This window comes from Paramisgurnus dabryanus, chromosome 13 (assembly GCF_030506205.2).
Source record: "Paramisgurnus dabryanus chromosome 13, PD_genome_1.1, whole genome shotgun sequence".
NCBI lineage: Eukaryota > Metazoa > Chordata > Actinopteri > Cypriniformes > Cobitidae > Paramisgurnus > Paramisgurnus dabryanus.
Window position 1 is genome coordinate 1297540 of NC_133349.1, and position 13573 is coordinate 1311112.

The following is a 13573-nucleotide window of genomic DNA, read 5'->3' on the forward strand; positions in this document are numbered from 1 at the left end:
TAACCATAAACCACATGAACACAATGTATTATACCAAAAACACAAAATAGGGGCACTTTAATTTGACGCTTTTCAGAAAAATGTAACTTTCGCTCCTGCTCTCCCCTACTCTTGTTTTAAATCACATTACTTAATTTTTTTAGGGCAACAACTTTCCTCAATTTTTAAGTAGTCCTAATGCAAACACTTTGTTCAAATTTGCAAAGTTTTCCAAATGCTTTGTCATGACATTAGAGATTCAAACAGTGGTATTTCATTAAGACCCCTATAGCAACACCACCAGTAAAAAAAATCAAATATTCCCTTGACTGCACTAAGGCTCACAAAATGAGGTCCACGCGGAGCTAAAGAGCTTGAGCTTTCTACAGGAGACCGGCGGTTTATATGGAAACATACCTTACACACTCAAATGTAATAACCTTTGAGTCTCCAAGTGTTTGACTTGGCTGAGAGCTGCACAACATCAAACGTTGTCACGAATCCAGGAGCCTCGGCCAAAAACGCTCACCGCACAGACGCTTTTCACTCCCGCTCCAGGTATTTTCTCTTTTTCTCCTGTAAGTAAACGCTCACCGTAACATCCACCACAAACACTTCATTTCCACTCAGTCAGACTGACCTCAGCGGCGGCGGCGCTTTAAACGTCATACACACACCAGGTGAACACCTTTAAATCCATCACGTCTCAAATCATGTTTATTTAACAGCATCAGCCAACACATCTGTGAGGTCTGAATCCATGCTGAAGGTTTTTAAACAATGCATTAATGTTAAGCTCCATTCAAAGTTTTACAAACAAAGCGTGATTAGAAGATGTTAACGTATTAAAGCATCCGTCGTCATCTTCTGTTTGTTAAACACAGGGCATCAATGATACGAAAGGCGGTATGCAAATCGTTTGTTTATGAAGATTATAAGAATTATTTGCAGTCACATGTGAATCATTCACTAATAATGCGTTATTAAGAGAGTAAAAGAGCTCAATTTTGGTTTCACGTCGCCTTTGAACACGGCGTAATAAATTCCCGTAATTATGAGTAAATGTCAAAAGTCTGGAATGAGGAAAAGGAAACATTGGTCGAGTCTGGAAGGGATCAAACAGTCATCTTTGTTAAAGTCGCTCTACATGTGCTCACCATCTAGTAATGATGGCACCTTCATGTCCTTTGAAGCTTCGAACCCTCGGCCAGCCTTGAGAAGAAATGCTTATACAAGGAACCAAGAGAAAGAAAGCAAACACCTTCAAAGCGCCTTTCACAGCATAAATATCCTTGAATAAATAAACATGCAATCTGCCTGCAGTGTTAAAATGTCTTTTTCCACAAAATGTGGCCCGAGGAGGAAATCGGGAGGGGGTTTGTAGAGAGGGGGGCGTCAGAGAAAGAAAATAAAACGAGGTCTCTTGTACTCGCAGGTATTGTAGATGTTCTCACAAAAAACACTTCTCCATATATACTGGTGCTGATTTATAGGACTTTATAAGTAAAGTTTGTCAAGCCACAAAATTTTCAGACAAAAAATCCATATATGTTTTCGGCAAAATGAACCTTTGATACACAAAGTTCAAAATCTCCAGCGTCATCAATTTTCATGTATAAAATATATATCCTCAGTTATTGAGGCTTTCAGCTGCCTTTATTCTGGTTTATTTCCCAATTCTGTTTATCCCCTAAAAATGAGTACACAAGACACTTGACAGATTCAATCTGTATTAGACTGTAATACACCTTCACTCGTATATAAAAATACATTCAAGCTGCAGAACAACACAACAGTCAACTACACTAAAGCTAATAACAAAACCTATCCAGGATGACAGCATTAAACTAAATAATTTAAAATCTAAGGTAGCGTGCACACCAAAACGTTTACGCTGGCATATGTTTTCAATTGTTTCCCAACGGAAGTGCTGCGCTTTTCAAAAACGCCAGCAGCTGGCGGGTTTTGTCTGGGATAAGGTCCAATCACAGTGGAGGAGGGGTAGGACAAATACCACAACTTATAAATAACATCTTTATAACACTGAAACTTGTATAAGCGATGACACGACTCTTTCGCCGGTCTCTGATGTTTGCTTTAAAAAAAGATTGAAATGTGATGGGATTTTTTAAAAGCCAAGAGTCAAGAGCTTTTACAAAAACATCAGCAACTAGAGATTTGCATTTTCTGACCAAATAAAACAGCAATAGATGCTTTTGCTACAGGCTTTAAATCTGTGTAAATGAATCTAAAACCATCACTGACAGGTCAGAAACACATCACATGTACGCAGATGTAATCCATTTTAAGTGCAAAGTGCCGTTTAATAAACTACGCCCAAAATTTTGTGTTACTGAATCGGAAAGAAATCTCTGTCATAAACTTATCATTTAAAGAGGACATTTTACAAAACTAAGATGTTAAATAATCTTTAGTGTCCCCTGAGTACGTATGTGAATTTTTAGCTCAAAATACCCCATATAGATTTATTTATTATAGCTTATAAAAATTAGTGTGAGCAAAAATGTGCTGTTTTGGGGTGTGTTCTTTAAAATGCAAATGAGCTAATCTCTGCACAAAACGGCAGTGCCGTGGTTGGATAGTGCAGATTAAGGGGCGGTATTATTATAATAAGATCCCCTTCTGACATCACAAGGGGAGCCAAATTAGAATGAGCTTTTTATCCATGCTTGCAGAGAATGGTTTGCCAAAACTAAGTTACTGGGTTGGCCTTTTACACATTTTCTAGGTTGATAGAAGCACTGGGGAACAATTATAGCACATAAACAAGGAAAAAGTCAGATTTTCATTATGTCCCCTTAAAATGTCTGTCCCACACTATAAAAAATTCAGCATTTTTGTCAAATCAACATATATTTTTTTACATATATTTATAGTTAAACAATTTCAACTCTTTTCTATAGCTATTCATAGGTCAAAGCTTCAAATAGAATGTCGAAATTGACTTGCAAAATCAAGTTTCATGCTGCATTTTTATAGTGCATATGTAATGTTATTTAGGAAGCTGCCTACTGTAAAGTTTTAACCCTTGTAAGTGTTGTTTTATTATCCACTATAACAAAAAAACTGTAAATCTGATCTCTCTAACCTGAAACTCCTGCATCTCTTTCCTACAAACCAGATGATTTCTGGTATGTGCAGCACAAAAGTTTCATATTCAAAACTCTAAAGAATAAACAACAGCATCACTGAAGTGTGATTTACGGCAAACACCACAAAATATCTACTGTACCCCTTGTTTCTTCCACATCTCTCCATCCCCCAAACTTACAGCCCTAATAAAGCCCCGGCCGGCAGTACAAAGCCTTGAGAATAACAAACTGCCCCTCACCCTTATCGGCCCCCAGTTACCCCTCTGCTCCTGCTCCAGGATCTCTGCTGTACAAACCAAGAACAGATGTCTGCTGAAAGACCCCGCTGTTCTGGAGGACTGCCACATGCTTTTCATTCAAAGATGAAGGCTCACCGTTCCCCTCTCTAGTCAAGCCAAATTAAAACAAGTAAAACAAACTCTTCAAATATCTCCAAGTCGCCATTAAATCAACTCTCAGCCCTTCTGCTAATAATGATTTCAACTAAATGATTTACTGTTAACAGCATCCAGACCAATGATGAGACAAACAAAATTTACAGCAGCTCAACGTGCTCAAGACAATGAAGTTTATCCTGCATTAAATGTGATTTTCTTCAAATAGGCCAACACTGAAGACAAAGAGGGCGTTGAAAAGTGAAAGCAGTGTGTCATTATTTGGTCATTCAGACATAAGAAGCAGGCAGTATATGAGCAGACTGTTGATGTTTCCAGTATTGAAGTACACTGAAGCCTCACAGCTTCTTTAAGAACGGCGGTCTCGGGGCTGGAATCGAGCGCCGATCTTTCACAGAGAAGCCTCTTGTTCCACATTCTGCGTGACTGCTATTTTGGCTTCTCATGTTGACTGGTCATTTTGATCTTACCTCTAAAGATCTTTCTAAGCCTTGCCAGATGTTTATACAGGTAATATAGCAGCACCTGGGATGATCAGTCATGTTTCTCTCTCAAAACCAGCCAACTCATTCTTTCCCTATCGTGGAAAGCCTGTTTTTCTACCCAACGTCTTTGATCAGCCAACAGTCACTGTGTCTCCAAGTTCATCGTTACCTGATCACTCAACATACTTTAATCTGACGCAGAAACCTCCTCGACCTGACAGCTCTCTGTAAAAATTCATCTAAAAATAAAAATTCACTCGCATGTGCTGTTATTCTTTCGGTGGAAAAGAAAAATGTCAGCAAACTACTTTGATAATAGGTGCATTGTAAGAAACGAACCTGACTGAGGCTTTGTTTACGCGACAACAATGAAGTAAAAAGTTTTGCGTTTTTGAAAAATTTCACATGCAAGTGACAATGCTGTTAAAAAGATTAAAGATTTAAGTTACATGCGTCCACAAACACAACTAAAAAGACTGGATTATGCATACCCGGCCAGCAGATGGCGATGTTACTTTATAAAGAAACAACTACACAGATACGTATTCTTATTCTACAAACAATCAAGATGGCTAAAGCATTTTATTTAGACGGACAATAAGCTACACCTGGACTATAAATTGAGCAAATTTTGTAAACTTTGCATGAACAAGCATTAACAAACTCAGGCTACGTTTACACGGAAACGATCTGAAGAGAAAACACAAAAGTGGCTTTGCATTATAACTTTTTATTTTGTGTTTATACAAGCATTTTGAGGTGGAAATCTGCGTGCATATGGTGACGCAAAAGTCTGTGATATTCTATGTAATATGCACTCCAGGTGGCTAGGTGGCAATGTGAAGCACTGACACACAACAACACCAAGTCCACGCACCTGCGTTAGAGATGCGCGGTTGGCGGTTACAGCCGCGGACTCCGCGGATAAACCGCAGATCGGGCGGATGACGTGACGAAAAATAATATTTTAATTAAATTTGGGCGGGTGGCGGATTGACTGCTTGCTATTAGCTGTGTCCTTCTAAGCATGCAACCTTAAAAGGTGAGCACTCTGGCTTTCAAGGTGGCAGTCTCAGAAGTTCGCGAAGACAACTGAAATGAGACGGTCTAGCCTTCTGAGGACCCATTATTTGCGTCACCTGTTGCACGCGCCCCCAGTAGCCGCCCACCGCGTCTGTCAGCAGAAAACAGCGGAGACATTTCTGACTTATTAAAATGAATATGTAATCAGAAAAATATTAATTTATTTTAGAAAATATGACACATTGATGTAGATTAAACTATTCAACAGTATATCAAATAATCAACCTTAGAAATACACGCAACATAAACAGAATAATATTAACACAAAACATATAATACTAAAACAGTGACAAGAAAAAGTTTTCTAATAAATACACAATTTTATTGAATAAAGGTTTGTATTGTTTGGGATAGCCTCAGCTGTTAAGGATCCATTCGTTCTATCATTAACAGCGCGGAGAAATGAGGACGCATTTTGACACAGCTCTTATCAACGCCGGCGAAGGAGGTACGTGGCAAACTCAAAAAATGAGAATTAAAAACAAAGGAAATAGAAGGTCAGAAAAAGGTTGCCTGAAATAAGTTTTACAAAGTGGTAAATCAGGATGACACCAGTGCAGGCTATATTTGTGCGTTTAATTTAGGCTATTTAATATTTATTTATTTATTTTTGTCCCTGTGTGCCGAACGGAGACGAAGTTCACTGCTGATATTAGATCTTTCTAGTCTCGCGGCTGTCATCAGCAGCGCTTTGCATCGCCCAGTCAGCGGATGGCGGGCGGGTGCGGTTTTGAAAACTGGTCAGAAACGTTGGTGCGGATGGATGGCGGACGGATGATGAGTTTTGTGATGCGGTTGCGGATGAAATAATAGCCCATCCGCGCATCTCTAACCTGCGTTCATCCTTCTTCCTTGTTCTCCCAGGTCTCGTCCAAAGCTGTCTGGTTTGCCTCCGATGAATTGGCGCATCAACAATTCGATGAAGGTAATTAAAGCTGCATCTCTGATCAGTAATACTAGCTGTGAAATTTTCGTACAACTGCTGGAGAGACTCTTGAATATTTATCAGAGCTGCTATGGCAACTTGAAGGTCCGACGTATGGAAATAATCCGACATGTTTGTTGTTATTTTACTGAACTTGTGCATGCCTGTGACGTAAACGCGTAAACGACGAGAGCCACTGTGAGCAGATTTTTGCGTTTTTAGCCTTTAGACGGGAATGCGACGGTAGAGCGTTTTTAAGATTTCCAGTCTGGAGGGTGGTTTCACTTTTTTTGCGTTTTTAAGCCTATAAAAACGCCATCGCCATGTAAACGATAAAATATTTTTACATATTCACCTTTGAAAGTTTTCATGTAAACAGGGCCTCATAATGTTGAGCAGCACAAACTTCAGTCCTGTCGGCCACCATTGTTGTTTTGGTTATACTCACACATGTCTACAGACTGAATGAATAGCCTACATGGCCCATGGCGTCACCATTATCACAGATTCGCAGTTATGTAGTTTACACGAGACGACAAGCCAATGTTTTCAAAAACTTGCACTTTGAAACCCGTCTACATATAAAAGTCGTGTTTTCATGACCCCAAAACTCAAACGAACAGCCAAACCTCATAAACATTTTTACTAGTTTATGGTTAAAAACATTCTCAAATAAACGGCCCTCAGTGAGAAACAAGCTGATAATTGAATCTTCAAAAACTTATTCTCAAATCATTTGATGTAAATGAGGGAGAAAGATTATCATTGAACAAATGATTTTATTTTAGTTTGTTCCTCACACAAAGCGATTATACTTGATGGTACTGACTGGCAGTAGTATCATCACTACAAGCTGTCAAAGAAAGATTCATCAAGGGTTTAAAACGAGACGCGGGTGAGTAACAGCAACACAATGTTCACTTTCTTGAAGGAAACATCTGTCCAGAGCTAATGAGCAGCCCATTACTGACCTCTGGACACAAATGGCTTTTAGAGTTAATACTAAAGAGCCCTTAACTATGAAGACCCTCGGGACACTCACCCGTCTGTTTCTGCCCCTGGGGCTGTTTATCCATTTACCCTTCCCCCCAAAACCCAGCAGAAACACACAGAAACCCATGGCTCCAGTGATATCAGAGAGCTTTAATAACTCCCAGCTCTGGGCTTTGAAGTTTTAGCCAGGCAGCTGAAGAATGCCATTCCCCTCTCGCCCCTGACAATGGACCGGGGGGAGGGAGGTCTGACCGAACGCCGGATTTGGCCCCTTCTAATCTCTGGCCATTTGGGATTTTACCTGTCTCCCGAATCTTGAAGCTAAAGCCAGACACAATTATCAGAGACATTACTTCTCTCTCTTTAAGTTCTGGGTTCAGCACAAGTTAAAGGCAGGGTATCTGATTTGATTCAGAAACATTTTAAGTCATGCTGGTTGAAAGTCTCCTCATATCCTGATAGCAATCACTACGTTAAAGTGTCTAAAACCTCATTCACACAGCACTTTGGTCGCAGAAAATCTACGTAATGGTGCATTCACACCAGACACAGAAGAGGCAGCAAGCGCGAGTGATTTACATGTTAAGTCAATGCAAAGACCCTCCCAAATTTACACAGTAATGTCTCGAATGACTCGAATTTCATGTGCAAAGAAGCGAGTAAACTCAAAATGTTCGCATTTTTGCCGCCTCTTCCGCGTCTGGTGTGAACGCACAGTAAGATTTGCAGAAAGGGACGCAAACAAATCCCATAAATGTGCTGGGATCGCTCCCGTAAAGAAGACCTAGAAACATTCCGTGTAAACAAGATGAAGAAACAATGCCGTAAGGGGCGTGCTGTAGTGAGGACCTGTGTGTCATCACAATAAGAAGTTATGGTGCAGCTCTTTAAAATGAGGAGTTTACATGCAGATCAACATTCATGATGAGAAATGTCTGCAAACTGGACTGAGATCAGAGAGCTCGTCACTATCAGCACTGAAGCTGAGATCATTCATCAGCATGACAGAACAGAGCATCACACGCTCTTTTATAGTCTTATCATAAACAAAACTGCACATGTGTGGTTTCTGGAGAGAGAAATAATAAAATAATTAGCAAACTTCAGATGCAGCGGAGAAAAAAAACTACCAAGCGCAGGACTATAGATATGTCACATCTCTTTACAGGATCTGTGTTAACACACTTATTATACGTTTATTTTCCATAATGTCAAACATTTTCAACAAATCATTGAACACAGACCGAATGCAATAACTGGATGCATGCGATTTTTGCTCCTCTTCTGTAAATGTGTTTTGTGTACCACTGTGCACCCTGTTAACGCAGACGTCATACATCATCATTAGTGCATTCACACCATTAAACAGAGGGAGAATGGCATGCAAACAGCAGCAAACAAATTTTTCTGCTGAACCGATAACAAGTGGCACAAGAGGCACAAAACAAAAAACAGTTTTTGAACAAGCAACAACGAAAAAATTTCGATATTGCTTTTTTATAATGGAGACAACTGCAAAGTGTCTAAAAGACGATGCCATGGTTGCAGTGATTCTTTTAGACTGGTAGGAAGATTTTGATGGATTTAGCTAGTACTTGGGACAGCGATTTGCACAAAGGGTGGGATGGTGATTTCAATGCAGGCTACACTTAGCACATTTCAAAATCAGCTACACGGCCTTTAAACTTGATCGACTGCCATTGAAGATCATTTGACTTTATTTTTTTATGAGAAACAAAAGTTAAGTATTTACAAAAGCAAAACAGAAAGTATGGCATCATTAAATACATACACTCTTAAAAACAAAGATGCTTAAAGCATAACTAAACCCCTTGTCAGAGCCTGACTCCACCCAATGGCAATATTTGAAAAATGCAAGGAAAGTGGGCAAATCCTAACGGAGATAGAGGGGATGAACTAAGCTCGTACCAATCACGAGGTATTATTTGGATCCAACATCCAATAGGAAAATTCAACTGCAGTAGTCACCGTTCAACCTGAAGAGGGCAGCACTCAGACTTTTTTACACCATATATTGTAGTATTTAAACACTTTATACCCAAATGTCAAAAATGTTACTAAAATCAATGAACAGCACTAATAAAGCATCATTCTTACAGATCATTAACTAAAAAAAGTTGGTTTAGGGTTTAGTTACGCTTTAAAAAGTTTTATCACAGCGATGTTACAGAAGAATGTTTTTTTTTTGTATTTTCAAATAAATTTTTTCCCATCCAAATTATCCTACATAGTGAAGGTACATCAGCTCACACCTGTAGTCAAAGCAAACTTTATGATTTAAATACAACACTGAAAACCAACCTGACCTGTTGAAACACAAACTAAAGACGATAATGTCATTACAAATATCACAATGCTGAAAAATCACCAAAAACACCGTTTATATATAAAATAAGACCAAACAACACAAGCTCATTCCAATCCTGAACGATATGGGATTTGTACACACTACAGATTTCTCCTTATCATGAAAACTTTCTTGCACTTTATGTATAATTATAAGCCATACATGAACTATAAAGATAATCATAGTGCATGTGTCTGCTTGACTTCATTCATCAAAGTGTTCAACCATCAGAGAGAAACATCAGGCAGAGGTCTAATTATGTTTTATATGAGGTCTGGATGAAAAGCCACATCAAATCATTTACACCGGCTCAAGAATATAATTATAAACACTTATTGAGTTAAATGATGATATTAAAGAAGAACATTTGCTTGTTTGAACAATTAAAACATGATGGCGCTTCATTCACTTTCCCAGCAGTCTTTATTCTTCAGTCCATTTCAGATTGAAGCAACGTTTTTCATTTTGTGTATTAAAACAACACAAAATGTTCATTTCTAGGTGAACTGTTGGCTTAATTTTCTTGTAGACGGCTTATGAGCGTCCGTTTCTGCCAACTGTTGTGTAACATAATGGAGTAAATGTGCTGGAAAGAGTTCAATCAAAACTCTCAGATTCAAGAACAATGCCTCTTTATTTCTACAGCTTATCAAGATATCACACACATCAATGACACATTATCAGTACTACTTCACGTCTGTGAGTTAGGACTGACAGCAGCGGACATCAAACCAAACCAAACACACGGACGTCTGACACCAAACACTCCAGTACAACTCGTTATACAGGCGACGCAATCTCATTCATTTCAGCGCAAGCTTGGTGACTTCTGGCAATAAGAGCAAAAGTGACCGCTGGAGACCGGGTGGGCAACCAGAGAAAGTTAAAGGGACAGTAAGTAGGGTTTTAAGTGTTTTATTAATCAAAATCAATGTCTTTATTTATAAATATGTCCTTGTTGGTGTCAAATGACCTCTACCAGTAATCTGACTTTTCTTTGTAAACTTAGAATTTCTTTTCTTTACTTACATTGAACGGGTAAGTCCAACGAGGCTTCCATGTCGTTCTGCCGTATTGATAAACTATAATAGCAAAGATGGACAAAAAGCACTAACGCGTTTTTATTCAGAACACATGCTGACACGGACAAGGAAATCAGTGATTACATAACGGCAACCGTAGTTGCAACACGCATTTGGAAAAGCGAGGCGCTAGAGAGCACTATTCGTTTGAATGCAAAATACAATTTTACCACTAGATGGGGGTAAATCCTACTTATTGTCCCTTTAAAAAGTTTATGGAAACAAGGAGCGATTTTTGGAAGCGACTACTAATGGGAGAGAAGCGGTGGAGTTCAGGTCCACGTTCTTTCTTCATTGGATGTTACTCATTTGTTTATGATAACCAGATTTCAAAAAAAGCCTAATTAAAAGAGATGGGCAACACACAGCAAGAAAGTTGCTGGTGGTCTGAATGAGGCCGTAGTCTGTAACAAAGTAAATAAGTCATCTAAAAATTATGGGGCGTACACACCAAAGAAGATTACATACAAAGTCAATGCAAAAATATGAATATACGCAAACTCATGCAGGACGATGCACGCACTATTCGCCTCAAACGCACCTTTATGCAAGTAAAAAAATATACAAATAAAGCGAAAAATTTGCATGACAGGAAGTTAAATCCCACGAGTAATCTAGAGCGAGGAACGCGATGCTTCGCGTTTGGTGTGTACACCATTATGATAGCAGGGAGCTTCACATATAATGAACCTTTAACAAGGGGGATTTTTCCATATTGTATGCATAAAGAAACATTTCAACGGTGTTCGATAAATAGTTATGGTGATATTATAAAGCCATCCAATTGTTTATAAACTTAAAAAGTTGGCTGCACAACACACTTTTACAGTTTTTGATTTAAAAATCTAAAGACATCAAGTGTATGGCAACATTTCCATCTACAATATTAAACTTTAATTCAAGTTATTAAAAAACACACTGTGCTCATTCAACAAACTAAATACATTAAAGTGAACTGTAAGCTTAGCTAAACAACTTTCCATCTTAAGTTAAAACAAAGCAAGTTAAATAAACAAACGTCTGCCACATTTGTACTCATAAAGGCACCTGTCGACTGACACAACATAAATCTGAGCCAAACCATTCATTAAATCAAACTCAGGAATGATGACATGGGACGGTCTCTGTGCGGGTGGCAGTTTAGCCTCGAGGGCACTGTCAAATTTTCCCAAATAACTTTCCCATTCTTAAAGGAACACTAATGAACGTTTCTAACAGAGCAGTTACATGCTACACTGACTCAAGTGATGTAAAGACATTTGTAAAAGCCCATCTTTCTAACAGCATTTGTAACATTCAGTGTCTGAGCACCGTCCTCTTGATATAGACGATACCTAAACTCCAAAACCTCCTGGGACGATGCTATCGAAAGCCACATGTGTGAACAACCACATGCATCTGTCTCAATATAACAACCACAGATATATACAAGCGGTCATATCAATGCAAGGTCCTACATTCACAGTCTCTGATCTGTTAGTTTCAGTCGGGGTAAGGATGATTTTTGGGTACTGGGAATGCAGGATTTGGATGCCTGGATTACCAAAGGCCATTTCATTTGCAGTTCATCTCCAGACTAAATTCTTGAGCGAGTCAAGCGTGATGCAGAGCTAAAGTCAAAGCAGCGGTCTGTTTTAAAGCTGAACAATCCAGACTGAGGTGCTTATGAAAATGTTGAAATTCAAACAGGGAGTGTGCAGTAAAAACAACTTATGCCATACAACCTGAAAATGTTTTTCATGTGGTAATATCTAAATGACCTTGTTTATATCCAAATTATGATTCATTTAAACTGAATCAACCTGACTACACCCAGAAAATTTGTTTTAAAGGTACAAATAAATGTTTATGGTAAGAACTGTTAAGAACTTAAAATCCATCATGAAATATAAACTCCATTAAGATGTAATGGCATCTGCAGTAAGTGAAATGCATGGAAAGTAGATGATGATGTTCACCTGATAATCTTTCAGATGGGCTTCAGGTGTGCCGTCTTCAACACCTCTTCTTGAAATAAATGCATTCACTCCAAAACTGTCTCCTGGAAATATATTTCACATCAAGCAATGTTCTGCACAACCAAGCTTTTAATAATCACATTTAATCATTCACATCGTTTTAAAACTCTGTCAACTTACCCTCAGGATTTTCCCGACGTTTGCAAGCTGCAATGATAAATATAATTCTTCTTACTAAAAAATAACATGCAAATCTATATTTGACATGTAAATATACATAATACTGTATCATAAACATATATCTATATTTATAAATAAAACTGTATTTTATAAAGTATAGGCTTGTAAGTTAGTTAAACGCGTAACTCACCATGTTTTGAGTGAAGTTTGCCCATTGTATCAATCCTTTAGTTTCTCACACATAGCAGTTACATTATATCCCTTCTGAAGTACCTGAAGAATGAGTTTTAATCCAGATTGATTCTGATAAAGCACGAGCGTCAATATAAAATCAGAGAAATAACGCAGAGTGATCCGCATGCGCTCGCTGATGCGCGCTTCTGTACGCGCTCGTGAAGATGTGAAGAGACGCGAGACGCGCTGCCGGTCCTGCCCACTTTACACTACTGATGCCCCCTACTGACACTTTTAAAGCCCCCTTAACACGAATTTTGCCTCCTTTACATTTCTGATGCCTGCCAAGTGGCACTTTCTTATCTGAATGTCAATGCATTAGCAGAGATAGATTGAAAAGTACATTTAAAAAGAATATAAATGTCAATAAAATAAAATAAAGTCTCTGAGTCCAGGTATTTTATTTTAAATGGGGGACAGGGTTTCAGGTGAAAATGTAGAGGGTTTCCACCTTTACCCAAATAAACGCTTCCTAACATTATGCAGGTTTCATACACAAATATTGTGGGATCATCTGCATATATGGTTTTAAAATATAAAGGGGCGGTTTCCCGGACAGGGCTTATGCTAGTCCCAGACTAAAATGCATGTTTGAGCTGCCTTAATTTCAAAAACACCTTGTACAGTGCCATTGTTTGGTCTCAAGATGCACACCAGTATTGTTTTTTTGTAAGGTTTGTTTATAAAAACTACTTAAATGTCCTAATATAACTAAGGCATAGTCCTGGACTAATCTAAACCCTGTCCGGGAAACCGCCCCATAATATCCTAACTAGAG

General features: G+C 38.6%; 1 protein-coding gene across 2 annotated transcripts in view; it reads right to left on the bottom strand.

The window, feature by feature from the left end:
• The window catches only part of nkd2b (NKD inhibitor of WNT signaling pathway 2b), a 40000-nt gene extending 27021 nt beyond the window's left edge, over positions 1-12979 (bottom strand). The window contains exons 1-3 of one of the 2 annotated variants that reach the window (XM_065299041.2): positions 12752-12979; positions 12562-12588; positions 12382-12464 (exon numbers count right to left, since the gene is read on the bottom strand). In XM_065299041.2, the coding sequence (XP_065155113.1) occupies positions 12382-12464; positions 12562-12588; positions 12752-12776 (135 nt within the window). In that variant the 5' untranslated portion in view covers positions 12777-12979. The remainder of the gene's footprint in view (positions 1-12381; positions 12465-12561; positions 12589-12751) is intronic. The other variant, XM_065299040.1, reaches the window with a different exon arrangement.
• Positions 12980-13573: the final 594 nt, after the last annotated feature.